This window comes from Arabidopsis lyrata, assembly GCF_000004255.2.
Source record: "Arabidopsis lyrata subsp. lyrata unplaced genomic scaffold ARALYscaffold_1, whole genome shotgun sequence".
Lineage (NCBI taxonomy): Eukaryota > Viridiplantae > Streptophyta > Magnoliopsida > Brassicales > Brassicaceae > Arabidopsis > Arabidopsis lyrata.
The window spans coordinates 6937586-6957591 of record NW_003302555.1 but is presented as its reverse complement, the minus strand read 5'-3'; the positions used below and the strand labels follow the sequence as shown (position 1 = coordinate 6957591).

The following is a 20006-nucleotide window of genomic DNA, read 5'->3' as shown; positions in this document are numbered from 1 at the left end:
TGATTAGTTTCGCAGCACGGTGAAGAGGCATTGGATCTCTCTCAGCTTGTCCCGTGTGAATCAGACCCATCATTGCCCAGGCGGTTTGCAACAAGTTTGATCTTTCTCCTTCTAACGCTACGTATCTCTGCATTTCCAAGATGATTTAAGAGTTTCGACTTTCCAGACTTAAGCTGATTGAATTGATAACAGAGACATTACCTTTTCAGAGCAAGACAGATAGCTTTCTCCCCAACCTCCATTGGTGTTTTGCCAAAGAATTGTCATATGTTTTACCAACTACTGCTACACCTTCAAGAGCAAACCATGTTGCATATGTGTAGCAGACTCCCCAACTTCCATACCTGTCAATTGGAAACAAAACACTTGTTACCTATCCTAGCCCAATTTTTTTATTTTTTTTTTCAAAACATCCCATTTATATTCGTAATTTGTATAAAAAATCATAATTTTGAGCTTAAATTCTTGTTTTAATGTGTTTAATGTAATTTTAAAAACGATACTGTATTACATAAATTTTTTAATTATAATGGACTAATATGTTTTTAAAACATTAAATAGCCCTAAAACTAATCCCGATTAATTTCCGTTTAATCTCCGATTTTCTTGATAGGCGTTAGGCCCACCCTTACCGCCCGACTAGCGCCTAGCGATTTTTTGAACACGGGGTGTAACTCAAGAGTTTTTAACATAAAACACTCATTTATTAGTTTTAAGTTTAACCAATTTTAATAATACACATAAACTTGAGTAAATCAATTAAACCAAGTAATTTTATTTTATTTTTGAACAAAAAACCACGTAAGTTTTATATGAATACAGTTCACTTTAAAATAGAGACTAAAATATATACATTTATCTCATATAAATCCACGATAACAAACCGAATTAAATTTCTAACTCGGAACCAATAAGCAAAATATTTAGTTTTACACGGAAAGAGAATATACAAGTGTTAAGAACGAAAACAAGGTTGTGGTTTGTTTTATACTAACTTTTTGGTACCCGTGCGGTGACTTGAAACATCTCAAACATGTTTATGAATGCATCAGTGTCCCCTCCTTCACAAGCTCCAAAATGGGAGTACATGATACAAAACAATAATGCATCTTTGCTTCAGAAAATGGGTCCAACTGACCCGAAGCTCATGTGTTATCTTACTTATGGCTCATGGGCTGCATTGGGCTTGACAAGGTTGTGTGGTTGAGACAAACTTGGGTGTTCCAAGTAAAGCTGCAAGCAGAGTGGCTCGCTGTTCAAAGACTTGACAGGAGTTATAACTGGTGGGTTCTGCCACTGCTTTGTGTCAGTTGGAATCCACAGCTCTCCTTTGCTTGAACCCACTTGAGGAAGTGACCTCAAATAAGCCGTTACCTCCCATCTACAATCTGTTTTTATGAGTGGGAAAGATCAAAAAGCTTTAAAACATAGAAAAATTGCTGCTATAAGAAGAGAGAATGTGAAGAGGATGGGTGGAGCTAGAGATGTATATACTTTGGGGAAGAGGTTTGACAAGGGATTTTGAGACGGAAAGCTTGATTAAGAAGGACCTAAGCGCAAACTCGAGTTGACCCTCTTCTACTAAAGCAGCGGAAGACGGGTTAATCGTGAGCTTGAAGATGAACCTCTCTACAGGAACATTATCCTTGCTGGAAAAAATGACTGCTACTCTCTCAACAAGACCCTATTTCAGAAAACAACAACAGACAATGTTCTGAACAAATCTTTTTTTATGAGGGGTTTTATTTGAATCGGTGAATTTTGATCAGTGCATAAGAAATGCAGCATTCCCACATATACATGTTACACTTATAGCAGGACCAAAAATCAAAAAAAGAGAACCTTTTGAATAAAAGGAAGAAGCCCAGAAGCAGCAGAGTGAATATAGTCACGTAGCTCAGGATGCCTTGCTCTTTGCACCACCACATTCATATATCTCCTCCTTTCAAATGCCGCTTCACAAAAACACAAATAATGATCAATCACTTGGAGATGCAAAATCAAGAACACAATGCGCTCTTTACTCACCAGATGGGTAAAATCCTTTGAGGAATACAATCATTGTGATGGCTACTTCCATAAATTCCACCACAGTACCAGCAACTTCTCCTGAATTACCCAAAAACTTACAATATTTCGAAGCCAAACTACTTACTACTACTATATTATCATGTTTATGAGATTTAGAGTTGAAAATCAGCAACTTACCTGACTGATTATCATCCTTCAGACCCATTAGCGTCTCAAAGTCTCAGAGAAACAACCCTAACTTCGCCGTCGATGCTGGCCTCGCCGGGAAAGTGAAGTCCTTCTCCTCCTCCTCTCGCCATCATCAAGATCATGTGACATGGGCTTATAAATTATGGGCCTAGTTAATTCCTTCTCGGGCCCAATTACTTTTTCTCATTAGTGTGTGTCTTCTCTTTCTCCTCCGCCTCATCGGAAAATTTTGCCCGGAGTCTGGGAGATCCGGTAAGATTTGATATTAATCGAATGTTTTGGTCTTCTTTTCTAAGATCGTTTTCATGTAACTAGCTAACTTCTCGTGGATCAGTAAGAGTCTGATAAATTTACCACATGATTTTGAGGTCGACATAGTAGTGCTAATGGTTTAACTTTGTGATGAGAAGATATTAGGGACGATGGGGAAAAGAGGAAGGGCTTGTGTAGTTGTACTTGGAGATCTTGGTCGAAGTCCTCGGATGCAATATCACGCTCTTTCTCTTGCTCGTCAGGTTTTGTGCCGATTTTGCATTTGATCAAGTTCCTTTTGAATTGATTACTTTCTCTAATGACTTTTAATTTATTGAACAAAATCTAATCATTGTCGCATAAAACTGCAGGCATCATTTCAAGTGGACATTGTTGCATATGGAGGTAAGGATTCCTAATTTACGAGTGTTTTCAGTGTTCTTGTGAATCAGAATGCATTGTTATAATGTTTTTAAACTCATGATTAGGTTCTATACCCCATGAAGCTGTTCTAAATCACCCATCGATCCACATCCATACTATGGTATGCAGACGATCAAATCCTCTATATAAAACTACTAGCAACTCTGTAGATTCATGATCATCAGTTTCTTTTTTTTTTGGTGGTGGTTAAAACAGGCGCAGCCACGATTCCTTCAGCTCTTTCCAAAGATACTTTATCCTGTAACTCTCTTGCTCAAGGCATTTATTCAGTTCACAATGCTTCTCTGGTTTCTTTTCGTAAAAGTACCAGCGCCTGACATTTTCTTGGTCCAGGTAAAGTCTCTTTTGTTTTCACTTTAAAATATCCACTTCTTTCTATTTTCTCTGCATAAAATTTGCAGAAAAAGTTACACTTAGTTATTTCTGCAGAATCCTCCTTCCGTTCCAACCCTAATTGCTGTTAAGTGGGCGAGTTCATGGAGACGTGCAGCGTTTGTTGTAGATTGGCATAATTTTGGATATACATTGTTGGCATTGTCTTTAGGAAGAAACAATTTGTTTGTATCCTTATACCGCTGGTATGTATATTACCCAGTGGCTTGATAATGGCTTAAATTATCTACGAAATTTCTTTATCTCTCAAGGTGGAATGATATTGTTTGCATGAGTTAGGTTTGAGAATCATTATGGAAAGATGGCAACAGGTTCACTATGTGTCACAAAAGCAATGCAACATGAACTGGATCAGAATTGGGGAGTGAGGTGAGATGAAAATTCTCATAGATAATAACCTGTTACATTTTGATTCTGAAGTAAAGAAAGTGATTTGATTCTGATTTCGTATGCAATAATGTTCTGAATTGGAAAAACAGAGCCCAAGTGTTATATGATCAGCCTCCTGAGTTTTTCCGTCCCGCTTTGCTTGAAGAAAGGCATGAGGTTAGCTGGTCTTTCCTTCCCTTTTTAACTAGTTTACTCAATCACTTTCTCTCTGGGTAGAGTGCGGTATCTGAGAGTAATGTAACATTTGGTTACTTCTTTAGTTGTTTTGCCGAGTGAAAAAGGATCTTTGCCATCCAATTGGTGTCTATGATATCATTAGTATAGGTATCTCCCTTAAACATAAAAGTCCATGTTTTGATTTTCTTTTGAGCTTCTCCATTCGTTCTGATGCCAAATCTTTCAATTTAAATTTAGAGTTGGAAAACCAAGAGCTTAATGAAACCCTTTTTACTACCAAAATTAATACTGACATCTCGCTGAAGCAAAACAGACCAGCTCTTGTTGTGAGCAGTACAAGCTGGTGAGGACACATCATCATTCTTTGTTCACTTTCACTCTTGTGGCATCATCCTTCCGTGACATTGAATACTAGAACATGAATTTTTCAGGACCCCTGATGAAAATTTTGGTATCCTACTGGAAGCTGCAGTGATGTATGATCGGCGTGTGGCTGCAAGATCCAAAGGAAGTGAAACAGCTGAAATTTCAGAAGACCAACACCTTTATCCCAATTTGTTGTTCATCATTACAGGTAAAGATGGGTTCGTTCTTGTTTAGAATATGAAAATATTTCGCTGTTTCTATTTATGATCATGAGCTATATATATACTGTTCATGAAGGTAAAGGACCTGAAAAGGAGATGTACGAGGGGAAAATCAAACGATTAAACCTCAGACATGTGGCATTCCGTACAATGTGGCTCGCAGCTGAAGATTACCCATTGCTTTTAGGTTCTGCAGATCTCGGTGTCTGCTTACACACTTCCTCATCGGGTTTAGACCTTCCCATGAAGGTAAGTACATTGTTGTTAAAGCTCATATGTGCTAATAAAGTTAAGAAGACTTAAGACTTGATTTCCATTGTGTCAACTGTTACCGATGTTTGGCGTTTTAGGTTGTTGATATGTTTGGATGTGGCCTCCCAGTTTGCTCGGTTTCCTATTCATGGTAAAATAATCAGTGACTTTCATTACTTTCACGGACAAAGACTATATTTTTAAAACCTTCAACTTTCTTGAAGCATTCAAGAACTCGTTAAAGATGGGAAGAATGGACTTTTGTTTTCATCTTCATCAGAATTAGCAGATCAATTATTGGTAAGTAACTCGTCTTTCTTTTAAAGACATTATTTCACCAAGTCTACCGCAGACAGCAGTAATGTTCTTTGTGTTCTGTCTTTGTGAACAGATTCTCTTCAAGGGTTTTCCCGGGAACTGTGATGCCCTAATGTCTCTTAAAGCGGGTGCAATGGAGACTGGTTCTTCGGGTCGATGGGCTACAGAGTGGGAAGATTGTGCAAAACCTTTGATCACTCAGGCAAAATCCGTTGGCCCTCTCTGTATCTCACACACACACTTTTATTGGGCTATTTCATAATATGTCTCATGTCTGATCTATGCAGGTCGTGTCTCAAATAGCAGATTCATGAAAGAGAAGACTCAAAATCGATGGGCTTGAGAGTTTCTCAGAACTGCTTTTGTAGATCCAAATTTTTGTACACAATCATATAGATTACAAGATTGTCTCGAAATATTGACAAAATCTGATTCCGAAATGATTTGGCAGGAGTCTTTGTATGAACGAGTGAATGATATCAAAATCTCAATTAACCAAAAGTAAGGCCAAGAAAATTTTGTGAAAGGCTGAAAGCAAATTCCACAGTTAATGCTTAAACAATAACAAAAAAATAAACTGGAGAAACCTGAGAATCGAAACCAGCTAGCTTTGAACAAAAGACTCTTCCTTCTTTGTGATGCTTGAATCCATTTCCACCTTTTGTTTTTCTCCTGTGCTTGCAAATTTGTACGGTCGAATATAAATCCTTCTGAAATTTAGCGAAGAACTCACTTTGCCTTCGTCTTAGTTTTCTTGAGGAGGCTGGAAGTTCTGAACTCAGCATCGTCTCTAATGAAGCTCCACCAGAGAATGGTTAAGGGAATTGTGGCAGCGTGCCAGATCGAGTGAGCATCGAAGTAGCCTTCATATGGAGGAAAATCATATATCTCTAGAAGCATGGCTAATCCTCCAGCTATCACAACCACCCAAAGTTTCCAGTTAGAAGGATGGCTCGAGACAGCAGCCCATCTTGCCCATAGAAAAAGCTGAGTGACTCCCATTGTCACACACACAATCATGTTCCAACCTGTAGACAATATTCAAAACTAGTGAGCTCACCAAGAATGCGAAGAAAACATGTCGACTCTGTAAACAACATTCAAAACTGGTGAATTCACCAAAAATATTGGCTCGATTTCAGATTGCGGAAAGAGTTTGTGAGGTACCATAGTCGAGTTTGTAGAAGTTTATGTAGAGTATGTGGGTGGTTACAAAAGCTAGTATTGGAGCGGATACCATAACCCTTGTAGCCTCGACCCGAATATCAAAGGTTCGTAAAATGGCTAAGATGAGTGAGAATCCGAGAACGGCTACTGCGGATGAGTAGTCCAACCTCTCTGTGAGGTCAACATCCCTGAGAACCAAAGAGACCGATTACCAGAAAAACATATAAATATATGAAGCAGATTGTGGATATAAAGTAATGTGTAGACAATTTACCGGCTGTGGAAAACAGCACTCCAGAACCAAGAGTTCATGGACAGAAAACCGTAGATATGCCACAAACCGACGTATTCATAGTATGCTGTCCTATCTTGTTTCAGTGGCAATTTATAGTAGAGCGTGATGAAAAAGGAAAGCCAACCATGGAAATGCATTGCTAGGTTGAGCACAGAGAACGCAACAGAAGCAGGCTCCTAGCAAAGAATAAGGTAAGTCAAACTGCATGCTCCATCTAATACATGGAAACAACCAGAATCCAGAAGTGAATGAAGACAACTAACCTGAATCCCAAGTACACGCTTGAAGGGCCATTTACCATGGTACTTGACAGGGGCTTGGCCGAGAGTTTCCCGTTCCCTCTCTCTATTAACCATACATTGATAACGGCAATCACCTTGACAACCCCATTTTTTCCATTGTAAATACAGAGGTTCTTGTATGTACCATGGACCACCATCCGATGAAGAATTGCACTGAGGAAAGCAAAGTTGTCCAACACAACCGCTTATCTCACATTCTGAAACACATGTCCTGATACAAAATTGCGAGACGTTCATAATCTCGCGAGTCAAAATTGCTGCTTACATATGCGCTACTACTAAACCAAGTTCACGCTAAAAACTCACAGAACAAACAGTCTATCTTGAACATTATTTCTAAGATTACAGAGTAAGAAAGATAAGTTGTGTATAAATCCTAAAGAAAGTGAAAAGTTATAATACCTGTAATCTGGATCGGCATCGCCAGCACTAGAATTTGAAATAGTGAAAAGGCATGACAACAATAGAAACAGGGCTGTCCAGTAGTGGACTGCCATCTGAGAAGAAAGTTGAAGTGAAATCACTGAGTGATAATAACTATGCAAGCCTCAAAAAAAACAAAGAAAGATTGCTTAAAGGAGCTGCACATGAAAACTACGAATCAGACTATCAAAAAAAAGAAACTACGGTAAAATAATCCTAAAGCAAGTGTTTATTACAGTGAAAGAAACAAACTCTCACATATCAATAGAAATCCTTGTCTAATTGGAACTTGAAAGACTAGAGAATCTCTTTGTTAACGAGTGACTTTGCGACTTTGCTGTTAAAAAAAAAACCTCAAAAACCCAGATTCCTATACAATCTAATCCTATGATTTCCAGATTCGATCAGATTATCGAAAACTCAGAACGTAAATCAAATTCAGAGCCTAAACCCTTAGAGATCAACTAATTACGCAGGGATAACAGAAAGATGAGAAACCGATCACTTATAATGTAGAGAGCAAGATAAATCAAGCAGATCAGATGAAATCCAGTACCTCCGAGTCTGCGTTGAGAGTCTGAGTCTTCGCAACAATGTTAAAAGCTTCTTCTTCAAAGAATATTATTATCGCTGTAGATAGTGGAGACGACGAAAGAGAAGACCACGTGTCTTACTTATTTTAAATTAAACGACCCAGTTTTTGCACTAATTCTTTTTCTTTCTAGCCATTATCTGCTTTCCAAAATATGTCCTCAAAAAAAAACAAGAGTAACAAAACCTTCATTCGGATTTATCTGATCTCAATAAATATAATTGTTACAAATATTAGGAATAATTGCAGACATTTCTATACTATTAAAAGAGAAGTATAAATGTAAATGGGTCGGGTCAAAATCAGAAAATTGACCCGAAATTCTGAAATCGAATCTTTGAAATTTTTTTGGAATATAAATTCGAATTAATAATGAAAAATCGAACTAAAATCAAATGTTTACGGAAATCAAATAAAATTTGATTGTACTTATGGTAACTAATTATAAAATCATATTCCGAACAATATTATACATTAATTACGTATAATATGAATTATATTTATTAAATTTTGTGAATCATGAAAAATATTAATTTTTTTTTAATCATTATATTTCACCTTTCAATCTCTCATCTAACAAATAAGATACGTATTCTATTATTCCTATGTCCAAACTCCATTGTGTTGTATGACTAAATAATATTTCCATTAGAGTTGTCAAAACGAGTTGATTCATCCCGTTAAGTCTGTTTTGCAATAGGCAAAATATATTTTGGCATGTAGTTAGTCTGTCCGCACGACCCACGGGTAGCATATATGAAACACAAACCCGTCGCGCTAATGTATGCTGATTTGCGGGGTTATCCGTAGATTTTGTTTAAATAATTTTAGAGTAACCAAAATTTAAAGAAATAAATAAATTAGAAAAAATTTAGAGATTATAATCTTATATATCAATATATTTATAAATATTATAATTTCATTTATTAAAAGTTTTTTAAACTACCACATGTTGAATAAATTATATTTTTATCAATAAATACTATCATGCGGGTTGATCCGCCAACCCGCGGATGAAAACCGATGACCCACTGCGAATCAATCCATGTGGCCCGCTTATTTGCGGGTTTAATATATTTTCCCAAATCTGCTCAATAGTGAGATGATTTGGACTCGACCCGCGGTTTTGGACCTATTTTGACTGCTTTAATTCCCATGATTCGTCTAATTTTTGAATTCTAAAACACAAAAATTCCATTTTGTAAATCATAATTAATATGATTGGCTTAATTATAAACAATTTAATATTTTCTTTACAATTTGTTATTAGAAATATTTATAAGTACACTACACGATTCGTTCTATTAAAAACATGTACAATATTAAAATCAACGTATGTAAATCAATATTCTCCCGCGGTGGACCGCGGGTCCGATCCTAGTTATACAAGTAAGCGAGGTTCTCGTGTATGGCAAAGGTGGTCCTATGGTTTCCTTCCACTGCTTTCTTGGAGTCTTACCGATAGTTCCTGGTAGTGTCTTCTTTGCTGTTTGTTCACAGAAGGTGATACTAAGGACAAGGCTTGCTCGAAATGAGTCATCTTAATGGTACACTGACTTGTATCTGTAATATCATCATCATCATCTTCACCGGAAGTTGTTATCTCCTCCACTGCCTGGAATGTAGCTTTTTGCACCAAGTGAGCTAGATCAGCGCCGCTGAAACCTTCACACTTCATCTTTGCAATGCCATCCAGATCAACACTAGGATCTATGGGCTTCTTCCTTGCAATAGCTTTTAGAATTGAAGCACGTTCATCCGCGTTAGGGAGGGGTACGTATAGAAGATTCCCAAACCTACCGGGTCTCAAGAACGCAGGATCAATTACATCTGGCCTATTTGTAGCTCCAATTACATATACATTACGCCTATCTCCACCGTCCAGCTCAACAAGAAACTGGTTTAAAAGCCGCTCAACAACCCAGGCACCTTCTTTGCCACGGCTTGTTGTCAAAGCATCCACCTCGTCAAAGAAGATTACACATGGTGAGCATGTCCGGGCCCGCTGAAACAATGTCCGAATAGCAAGCTCGCTCTCTCCAACGTATTTGTTTAGAAGTTCTGCACCCTTGATGTGCATGAAATTAGCTCCTGCCTCGTTAGCAACAGCCTTTGCAATCAATGTCTTGCCACAACCAGGTGGTCCATAGAGTAAAAATCCTGTCTCTAAGTCTACCCCAAAAGCCTAAAAAAATCCAAAGAGACACATTCAGACCTCAAGAGAACAAGCAAGTTATCTTGAATATAACAGTGCCAAGTGACTTATCAGTACCTTATAAATATCAGGCTTTTTGATAGGTCTGACTATATAACGGTTGAATTCAAGTCGTAGATGCTCAAGTCCACCAACATCATCCCACTTGACATCAGGCACGATAGAGAATCCTTCTCTTGTCAAAGATGCTTGAACTAGATTCACTGCTTCCTGATATATTACAGAGCAACCAACAGAGTTAGGAAACAAAGAGTAAAACTACGTAGCTATTGCAGTACAGAAAAGTAAACTTCATATCGCCTGCAATTAACATACCTCAAAATCAGACATCTTGACAAAGAGTTTTTCCAACTCTTCTTCTGGCCAGGGATGCCTCAGCCAAGAATTATCATCATCTTCACCGTTCTCAGACAGTTGAGATTTTCTTGAATCCAAAATTCTCTTTGTAGCTATCCTGCCAGCCATGTTAGCAACACCCTCCAAATCGGCTCCAACAAACCCCGGTGTTAAACGAGCTATTCTTTTTTTGTCAAAGGGCCCTTCTAGTCTAAGTTTCTGGGCTACAACAGAGAGGATCTCAGTTCTTGCATCTTCATCTGGAACACTCAGAGCGATCTCACATTCAAATCGTCCACTCCTTCTCAAAGCAGGATCCAGAGCATCAGGCCTATTTGTAGCTCCAATGACGAGAACAAATCCAGCACTAGACTCAGGACCTTTGTTAACAGGTCCATCCATACAAGTCAATAATTGCGTTACAATCCGCTTCTCCATCTCCCTTTGCTGATTTTCCCTCTTTGATCCAATCGCATCAATCTCATCGATAAACACAATAGAAGGTGCAGTCCTATACGCTTTAGAGAAGAGCTCTCTAATATTCTCTTCAGAAGCACCAGAGACACCAGAAACCACATCTGTAGCTGAAATCTTATAAAACGGAACACCAACTTCATTGGCTATAGCATTAGCCAACTTGGTCTTCCCACAGCCAGGTGGTCCATGAAATAGAATCCCGCTTGGTGGCTTAACTCCAATCTTCCTAAACGGTTCAGGATTGAGAATCGGGAACAAAACATTCCTCTCCAATTCATCCAACACTTTCCTAATCCCACCAAAATCTTTAAAAGTAGGTCCTTTATCACCCTCCACTTCCAATTCACCATTACCAGTAGTTCCACTGACGGAAAGAGAGCCTTTAGACTCCTTTCTCGACCCCATTGTAGCCATCTTACTTCTACCTTTGTTTCCCACAGTCTCAACTTCCACATTCTTCTCCACAGGCGACCCAATTGGTTTCTTCAAGGAACTGTTTAGCTTGGCATAGTTATCTCGTAGACTGCCATTGATCAAATCGAACCTTGGACTCAGCTTCTCGCTGTAAACAGCGTCCTCGTCCTCAGAAGTCGAAGAATAAGACGGAGAAGAAGACACTTTCTTCCTTTTAGCAGCAGCAGCTTCCTCATCGCCATTGTTGCTATCATCTTCCTCTTCAGCTTTGTTGTTTCTGGCATTAAGGACTTGTCTGACGTTGAGCAGAAGCACTTGCCGAGTCAAGCGGGCGAAGTTACTGTGCCTGGAACGGAGATCATCGACGATATCCTCCGCCGTTGTTAAATTCCCGCATGAATCAATAACTTTACTCAGATATCTACGATTTATTCCTCCGCCGCCACGACCACGACCGCGACCTCTCCTCACCATCATACTGTGCTTAGAGCGGGTTTCAATAGCTAAAGTCGGAATCTTTCTTACTTATGGAGGCGTCCACCACTGGACATAACCGGAGGAGACAGCGGAGAAAAGAAAAGAAACCTAATTCCGTGTGTTTAAATTGTTTATGAAGCAAAAAAAAAAAGTAAATAACCTTGATATTATTATTCTTCTCTATTACAGACTTACAGTATTACATAGTGTTTGATTTTCTAACTATTTGGTATACTCAAGATTCTGAGCTAAATTGTTTTTCTCTACAAACTTGGAGTAATACAATGGTATAGAGATCTAAGTAACATATTTGTTCTTGTATGCTTTTTCCATATGTTTTTATGTATAGTAGACAACAATACACACACAAGCTTGAACCTATTCAATATCTGGATTTACTTCTTCCCCAGCTCCAATCCAACATTGTCTTTTCTCATCAATCTCGTATCTCAGTAGAGTACCAAACAAGATCTTTCCCTGAATCCGATGAAGCACCAAGAAATGTTACTTCACAATAAATGATCAAATTAATACCTTTTTTTTAATGGAACAGATTGGTTTCAGAATGTTGAACCTTTACTCTCCTATATGAAGCTAAAGTTGTTAAGGGCTCATTGGATTTCTTCACTAGTCCAGCCTCATTACTTATGTTTATCATCTGGCACCGGTTACATCCGCCCAACGACTGCATTGAAAGGAACCAACTGTTTAGAAAAACAGAGAACCGTGAAGTTTATACTTACGAATCGAATCTTATGTAGATCCATGAACTTACTGTGAAAGTATTGTCTCCTATCTTGACAGTTCTCCATTTATCTTCTGCGTATGGTTCACCTCCAGATATAACCAGATTTGGTCTGAATCTATATGGATTGAGTTTCTCATAAGCCCGTTTGTAATCCTCGTCTTCTGCAACCAAATCAGGATTTATCGAGCAAAAAAGAACAAGATATAAGATTAAAAGGAGATAGAAACGTACTTGCTTCTAATCTTCTGTTTAGGTCAGCAACACTCTCCTCGGAGATTAACAAGAACTGAGCTTCATTAGCAAAGTTGATATTGCTTTCCAAATCTCTGCACAAACCAGGACTCTTGTTTCTGTTCAAGCAGTCTTTGGAAGTAGAGCTAGAATATCGTAGCAACTTGCATTGTCGACCAATGGCATTGGTGAACCAATGATTGATTCTAGTTTCCTCATTATGGTTTCCACGTCTGCAACCAAAACAAATTTATTACAAGCAGCTGAATATAAGACAGCACATGATAAGGAGCAATGCATACATGTTGGCATGTGAATCGAACTCATCGCTCCTCGGATTATATGAATCTGACTTGATTCTGATGTGCAATTTGTCTTTGCAGCGAGAAGATTCTACAGACAGCAGTCCTTCCTCAAGGTCGATAAAGGTTCTTATAAGAGACATCTCAGGCACCTAGAAGCCATTCCCAAGCAAATCAAAATTTTGGTGACAGAGCCGTATATAGAAAGATTCGAGTTAGAATATGCTTTATCACCTTCTTTTGGGTAAGAATTTCACCCGTCAGACCCTGAACCATCCATTCTCGATCATGCAGCAGGCCTTTTTATGTTTCAAAAATAAACACGAGTTATGCATAAATGCCAAAGAGAGCACCCCAACCACTAATACCTGCACAAACAGCTGCACCGATTCGGAGTAACCAAGCAAGTTAAATGAAATACCTGTTCTGCAAAGTGGCCAACGTATCACAGAAAATCCAGCACATGACTTGATCGGGTATATAGTAATTGACTTAAGGTAGTGGCTTTGAAAAGATTCTTTACTTTCAAGTTCTGCAAATAACAAAAAGCGGAGATCCATAGAATTGAGACGCCATTTATACTGTATGAAGTATTTGCTATCTCGCAAGTTAAGTCTCGTGGATTTCCAAAGATCATACGAAGTAGCGACAAGCTACATGCACTTTTAATTAAGTCACATCACAGAGAATGAATGGTGGAATCAGTTTTACCAAGTCCCTTTTATGTCAATGTGTGTAAATAATGCTCCAAGAGAGTTAAATAACAATAACTAGTGTTGCTAGGAACAAAGCACCGTAAGAGATTTCAAAGAAAGTACCTTCACTAGGAAGTTGAGAAAACCTTCCACTGACGACAGTTCCATTCCCAATCTTCTTTGGAGGTGAAACAAATGAACTTATGATGAAATCAATAAATTTCTGTGAATAAAAGCATACAGTTTAAATTAGGTAGCCGCAACACAAGAGTTGAAAATGAGCTTTGTTTATAATTTCGACAACTTCCGATACATGGAATTGGGGAAATCTAAATAAAAGAACCTACGTATACCTGGGCCTCTTCAAAGGTTGACATGTAACCAAACGAAACCCGAACAGCCCCTGTTGGTTTTCCATTTATCACATCATTGTCGTCCCAGCAAATATGCCCAGCCTGGGTTAAATTAAAAGGATCTCACGGTCAACAATATACAAGATCTGCTAAAATCAGGGCCAACAAAAAGAATGATAACTTGATGAGGAAAAAAAGGAACAAATTTTACCTCCACATTAGAAAATAGATCAGAATGAGACAAGTCGAGATACTTTGCACATGCGCCAGGATTGCAAAAACATCCTGTCTACACCAAAATGAAGTAAAATGACAGATGGAATTTCAGCGTCAAATGACCTAATGCAAGATTACCCCTTGCTAGTGAGTGCAAGCCCCTATAATCTTACTTACCTAACTTCTTTTCTTTAAGGTGAAAGAATTTGAAGAGAATAAAACTGAACTGTGTTTCCAAAACATACCCGTAACTGAATTCCAGATAAAGAAGCAAGTTTTTCCACCTCCAAGTAGCCAAACCAAGAGCCATCAGGTCTTTTCAAGTTAAATGTAACCGTTGGGCCTGATCTATGCGAAGATAACTGAAACATAAAACTTAGAAGGAATCAAATATAATTGTCACACAAAACATAATTCCATTGGCCTCTAAAGTAAATGATGATATTTTTAAAATATGAAACGATTGATGCTTGTTTTCTTCCTATGTTCTTTGCTATCCTTTTTGTTGAAGCATATATTTCACTCAATAGATGAAGCCCTATAACTAATGGAATATGAGAAATAGAAAAAAAACTAGTTTTTAATCATGAAAGAACTGACCTTCAGATTTTCACTGCCATACAGAACACATACACCAGCCCCATTTCCATGTTGTAAAGCCTGAAGTTTTTTTTTCACATATATGGAAAGTGACGTTGTGTGCCTAGTAAATAGATACAGAACACACTTTAGCTTCTACAATAGCAGATGGTTTGGAGGGAACTTTAAACTTCTGCAAATTTCAAACAATGATCAACAAGAATCAACAGCATGGGGTCTTTAAAAAGAGAAGGCCCTACTAGACTATCTTCCAAGGAAAAATTTTAGACTCATTTTCAAAATTGGAGATCCTGCACGGAGCAAAAGTTTTACTCACATCCAAATTGCAGAAGGTGTAAGCGACTTGAGTAATTTGAAGCCATGACGGATGGCTGCTATGCTCAGGAATGAAGCAGAACCATCCTCAAAAAACTCCTCCACCCTTTCCCTTCTTTTTACAAAGTCGATGTCAGCAATTGAAGCAGCAACAGTGCCTGTAAGTATTATGTTCATCAAATGCCATACGAATTCATCCATTTTACATAACTAATTGAGATGCATACCCCCACTAAAATAAGTCTTTTTGAGCAATTTGGCTGCATCTGTAGATAATAATAACGAGAAAATCATGTCAGTAGCTAGCATTTGCAATAATTGTTTCAATAAATGATACACGTTGATCTTGTTTAGGAAATAAGTCTCAACTGAGACAAGAATAAAATGAAAACAATATCAGAGATCTTAACTAAAGAAATGCTCTGACCTAAGTAATGAATTAAACGAGAATGTTTCTAAACTACAGTCAGATTTGTGAAGATTTACAGGAGATAAACCTAGGGAACAAATTACGCACCATTCCGTACAAGGAGAGCGCCAAGCCCAGTAGGATAACCAAATAACTTCATGAAAACAGTGGAAAACAAGAAAGTCAAAATCTGATAATAAAAGAGCTTCATTTATTTTGGAAAATCCAGGAGATACCTTGTAGAATGACACAACAACAAAATCTGCAGGATACTCCAATAGATCAGGTGGTAGTGTAGCACAACCCTTTGCAGCATCAATCAAGACCATCCACCGCTTGCTCCTTATAAAAAGTATATAAGCCATGATGAGAGATAAACAATAGAAACTAATATGAATGAACCTCTTCAAGTCCTATACACACTTAGAATCAACAAAGAAAGAAGAATCAAATCAAGCCAAAGTAGTTCCTTCAAAAGTTTCTTTGTGGTTTTAGGCTTGCATTATTAATGTGCACAGTTCATTTCTAGATATCACCATATTAACACCAGAAAAATCGTATCAAAAGTATATGGCAGATTCCTGTACCACTTCTCCTGTTCAAAGACTGTATCTAACTCACACTCAAAGATCATGTAAAAAAAAATTTCACAAAGCTCAAGGAGTTGAATTGCTGTAGGCATAGCATCGCCAAACCTCAGCAATATGAATCCAAGCAGACATTAAGCGGTACCAATGCAAGAAACTGAGAAAAATGAGAGAAGAATAGAGAGAATGTGAAACCTACTTGCTAAAGGGAGAGCCTTGTAGCATGATTTCAGGATTTTCTTTAATCAACTTCACCAGATCTAGATTAAACCTCAGGCCAGAAAAATTGCACTCCGAGGGGAAAGCAAATAGATTATAGGCATTTCCTGTAAACATACGATAGATTGAAACATGGATAAGCAAACCAGAAAAGTCGATTATATACCCAGAGTACAAGAATATGACATGTGATACATCTTGAACAGATTCTATTCAGGATGATATAAGAAATAACGGACCTCTTGACTCTTCCTTTTGGATTTTAGAAGTGTTTCTCATCTGCACAGCACGATGCTTTACCTTGATAGATGGTCCTGAATTTGTGAGCTGGCCTGGTTGGTTAGCTACCTCTTCAATATCCACTGCACATGCTGAAGCACCTTGAGCTAATGCATATTCCCTAATACCAAGCACACTGTTGTGATTCTCCATGGTATACAAAAAATTACTGTCTTGGGTCCACGGAAATGTCTCTCCGACAAGCTTCAGCGCTGCTGTGGCTCCGGAGGTGAATATGCAACTGTAATCTTCAGGAGATGCATTGAAGTATTCAAGCACCTAACTCCAGTGTGCAATGAAGATTGATTGAAACACATGAAACCAACTTATAAGATGAATACCAGTAATCCGAAGATTAAATAAAAAAAACTCCCCGTATTCCACATATATGAGTTCCAGAAATGTTAAGAATGTGGTACCTGATGCCGAGCATCCGCTATAAGGTCACTGGTCGCCGAACTGATATCACTTTGACTATCTAAATCACAATTAAGGAACCACTTTCAACAACCTTAGCTTATTGGAAAAAAAACAAAAAAAAAAAGGCATCATATCTAAAAAGATGTACAGAAAAGAGATTAGCTACATTCTTTTCACAAATCAACATCAAAGTTACACAGCTTCAAGTCATTAAAATCTGAGATTCAGATCTAGTAAAATGTAAAGCATGTTACGGGATTGAAAAGATGAGGATACGTGGATTTCCAAAAACGTTGCTTGTGAAGTCCTTAAAAATATTTTCCATCTGCAACTCAGAATACAAAGTAGAACCAGCATGATCCAAGTACACAACACCTGCACAAACCACAAAGAGCTTATAAGTTGCAATCTCCGATATTGAACCGGAAGGGAAATTATTAAATAAGTCCGGATACTGAGAATCACTACATAGAACATCATTAACATACAATGATCCCATTCTGGGGAATAACTGAATTGATCATATGAGTACCGATCAGTTAAATCTCTTCAATTACATTCATAAACATAAGTTACACTGTTTCCATCGAGAAACACACAAACTCAATTTCCATTCAATTCGAAACTCTGAAGTAGTGGAGCTGGTCCTCCACTGACCCAACCCAATAGTTTTTTTTAATTCTTAGAAATTTCAGCTCAAAAAGCTTAGGATTCGAACTCTATTAGATCCAAGAGAAGAACTCATAGATGATTGAAAGAACAAAAAAAAACAGACCTTTATCTAATCTCTTGAATTCGGTGTCACGGATCTCTTTGATGTTCTTGGAACCGTCTGGGTATCCATAATAATCTCCGAATTCCTTAAGAAATGCTTCCATCGCCGAAAGAAAAGTGTCTCTCTGTCTCTCTGATAATCTCAGAAAAATCGCCGACGAAAGAAAGATGGTCGTTCCCGGCTTTTTTAAAATAAAATACAATTTCCTTTTTTCACGTCAATATAATTAGATTTCCTATTTTACATAAGAAAACTAGAAAAAGGAAATTTGTAATAGAATAATATTAAAATAATAATAAAAGATGCCAACAAAAATGGAAAAAAGTAAAGAAAAAGGAAATTGATTAAAATAATAATAAAGGATGCCAACAAAAATGGAAAGAGTAAAAAAAAAAAAAGGAAATCCTAAAAGGAAGATATGGGCCTATGCTCTTAAGCCCATCATAACTAAGACCACGAGCTCTGTCTATATAAGCAGGCCTTTCGTGGATAATTCTCACAATTGCAATTTTTCTTCTTTCGCTCTCGTTTCCGTTTTTCTCTCTTCGAAGATCTTCATCTTCTCTTCAGGTATCGTTTTGTTTAATTTGTTCATTGAATTAGTAGAGTTCTTGATTATGCCCTTCTTTTGAATCTGGGTCCTTCTGTTTAGGTTTTGTAGTTTCATGACTGTGTTTTTCTTATATTCGAACCTCTCTTTTACTAAATCAAAAACTTCGATTAGGTTTTTATATCAAGCAAATCCGAAAACCCTAAATTTTTCGTTGTGTTTTTACATCTTAGGGTTTTCAATTTCAAAACTTGTATTTCTCTTTAGGATTTTACTTTTCAGATTAGGGTTTCTAATTAATTTGTTTTTTGCAAATCAAAAGCCCTCTTTTAGATTCGTGTTTTCTTCGTTTTCGAAGGGCTTTGCTTTTTACTTTCATGATTGTAGTTTTCTTAAATTCCAAACCTTGTTTTGCCAATTTGGATTTTCGATTGCTGTTTTTGTATTTCGTAAATCAAAAAATCCTCTTTGAATTCGTGTTTTCTTCTCTTTCGAAGGACTTTTACTTATTAAAAAAAATTGTCGTTAGTTTTAGTTAGTTTAAAGTTTTCTGTTTTCTTCAAACCCAAAAGAAAGGGACAACACATTAGATGATTGTGTCTGTCCGGTTTCTAACTTGGGGAAATTGTCCCGATGTTACCTATCTAAGGCAAGCAAGATGAGATTGAAATCTGCAAGACTTGTCTTATTATGTAAGACAAGCAAGATTTTGATTGAAATCTGTAGGACTTGTTAAGTTTTGTAAGGCAAGCAGATTTTGATTGAAATCTGTAAGACTTGTCTAATTATTTAAGACAAGCAAGATTTTGATTGAAATCCGTAAGACTTGTCTAATTACTTAAGACAAGCAAGATTTTGATTGAAATCCGTAAGACTTGTCAAATTTTGTAAGGCAAGCAAGATTTTGATTGAAATCCGTAAGTCTTGTCTAATTATAGTCCGATGTTGACTAACAGAAGCTAGATCATATGCTTGTCGATCTATGTCCGTAAGTAAAGGATTGGAGAAAACTATCTCTATAGTCCTATTGTCTTGCTGTACTGGGACAGCTTGATATAAATTTCAAATATCTGCTAAGATCAGCCTTTATCAAGGCTTGGACAATGATGTCCTGAGAAATTCAATTCTCTGCTAATTGATGGAGAGTAAAAGTCCTTTGATAAGGCAATTGTCCGATTAAAAATACATTGCTGTAGCTGGGACAGCATAGTCCGATGTTATAAGCTAGATCATATGCTTGTCGATCTATGTCGGAAAGTAAAAGATTGGAGAAACCAGTCTCTATAGTTCTATTGTCTTGCTGTACTGGGACAGCTTGATATAAAGTTCAAAATTCTGCTAAGATCAGCCTATATCAAGGCTTGGACAATGATGTCCCGGGAAATTCATTTCTCTGCTAAATGATGGAGAGTAAAAGTCCTTTGATAAGGCAATTGTTCGATTAAAAATACATTGCTGTAGCTGGGACAGCATAGTCCGATGTTATAAGTTAGATCATATGCTTGTCGATCTATGTCCGAAAGTCATAGATTGGAGAAACCCGTCTCCATAGTTCTATTGTCTTGCTGTACTGGGA

At 37.5% G+C, this 20006-nt stretch overlaps 6 protein-coding genes across 9 annotated transcripts in view; 2 read left to right on the top strand and 4 right to left on the bottom strand.

The window, feature by feature from the left end:
* Window positions 1-876: 876 nt before the first annotated feature.
* Window positions 877-2329, bottom strand: LOC9328978 (DNA polymerase zeta processivity subunit). 2 transcript variants are annotated; one of them, XM_002890128.2, is made up of 5 exons: window positions 2209-2329; window positions 2029-2109; window positions 1843-1955; window positions 1495-1684; window positions 877-1388 (listed from the first exon to the last, which is right to left on the bottom strand). In XM_002890128.2, the coding sequence occupies exons 1-5, from the start codon at window positions 2234-2236 to the stop codon at window positions 1162-1164; spliced, it is 639 nt and encodes a 212-aa protein (XP_002890174.1). In that variant the 5' UTR covers window positions 2237-2329; the 3' UTR covers window positions 877-1161. The 2 variants fall into 2 exon arrangements, with proteins under 2 accessions (XP_002890174.1, XP_020870429.1); XM_021014770.1 differs by having other exon boundaries at window positions 2029-2125; window positions 2209-2310.
* Window positions 2330-2391: 62 nt separating this feature from the next.
* LOC9326236 (UDP-glycosyltransferase TURAN) lies at window positions 2392-5534 on the top strand. The gene is made up of 16 exons (XM_002892869.2): window positions 2392-2472; window positions 2631-2735; window positions 2844-2877; window positions 2961-3016; window positions 3112-3249; window positions 3346-3494; window positions 3589-3678; window positions 3789-3855; window positions 3960-4023; window positions 4114-4219; window positions 4308-4450; window positions 4540-4712; window positions 4814-4866; window positions 4940-5015; window positions 5107-5235; window positions 5321-5534. The coding sequence occupies exons 2-16, from the start codon at window positions 2643-2645 to the stop codon at window positions 5345-5347; spliced, it is 1398 nt and encodes a 465-aa protein (XP_002892915.1). The 5' UTR covers window positions 2392-2472; window positions 2631-2642; the 3' UTR covers window positions 5348-5534.
* On the bottom strand, window positions 5508-7883 carry LOC9326235 (post-GPI attachment to proteins factor 3). 2 transcript variants are annotated; one of them, XM_021014768.1, is made up of 6 exons: window positions 7777-7883; window positions 7200-7294; window positions 6759-7008; window positions 6475-6671; window positions 6201-6388; window positions 5508-6061 (listed from the first exon to the last, which is right to left on the bottom strand). In XM_021014768.1, exons 2-6 carry the CDS (start codon window positions 7292-7294, stop codon window positions 5763-5765), a joined length of 1029 nt encoding a protein of 342 aa, XP_020870427.1. In that variant the 5' UTR covers window positions 7777-7883; the 3' UTR covers window positions 5508-5762. The 2 variants fall into 2 exon arrangements, with proteins under 2 accessions (XP_020870427.1, XP_020870428.1); XM_021014769.1 differs by lacking the exons at window positions 7200-7294; window positions 7777-7883 and having other exon boundaries at window positions 6755-6934.
* Window positions 7884-7987: 104 nt separating this feature from the next.
* On the bottom strand, window positions 7988-11830 carry LOC9326234 (cell division control protein 48 homolog C). The gene is made up of 4 exons (XM_002890126.2): window positions 10343-11830; window positions 10085-10237; window positions 9196-9997; window positions 7988-8066 (listed from the first exon to the last, which is right to left on the bottom strand). The coding sequence occupies exons 1-3, from the start codon at window positions 11729-11731 to the stop codon at window positions 9236-9238; spliced, it is 2304 nt and encodes a 767-aa protein (XP_002890172.2). The 5' UTR covers window positions 11732-11830; the 3' UTR covers window positions 7988-8066; window positions 9196-9235.
* A 53-nt stretch (window positions 11831-11883) lies between these two features.
* On the bottom strand, window positions 11884-18079 carry LOC9328977 (molybdenum cofactor sulfurase). The gene is made up of 21 exons (XM_021014767.1): window positions 17881-18079; window positions 17382-17480; window positions 17105-17163; window positions 16646-16964; window positions 16387-16513; window positions 15837-15942; window positions 15709-15754; window positions 15419-15457; window positions 15193-15349; window positions 14877-14979; window positions 14522-14638; window positions 14272-14349; window positions 14061-14162; window positions 13831-13930; window positions 13434-13544; window positions 13247-13311; window positions 13013-13164; window positions 12711-12943; window positions 12507-12640; window positions 12306-12416; window positions 11884-12208 (listed from the first exon to the last, which is right to left on the bottom strand). The coding sequence occupies exons 1-21, from the start codon at window positions 17981-17983 to the stop codon at window positions 12110-12112; spliced, it is 2460 nt and encodes an 819-aa protein (XP_020870426.1). The 5' UTR covers window positions 17984-18079; the 3' UTR covers window positions 11884-12109.
* Window positions 18080-18284: 205 nt separating this feature from the next.
* Window positions 18285-20006, top strand: part of LOC9326233 (LOB domain-containing protein 3) — an 11125-nt gene continuing 9403 nt past the window's right edge. The window contains exon 1 of one of the 2 annotated variants that reach the window (XM_021013455.1): window positions 18285-18450. The gene's annotated coding sequence lies outside the window, so the exon portion shown is untranslated. The remainder of the gene's footprint in view (window positions 18451-20006) is intronic. The other variant, XM_021013454.1, reaches the window with a different exon arrangement.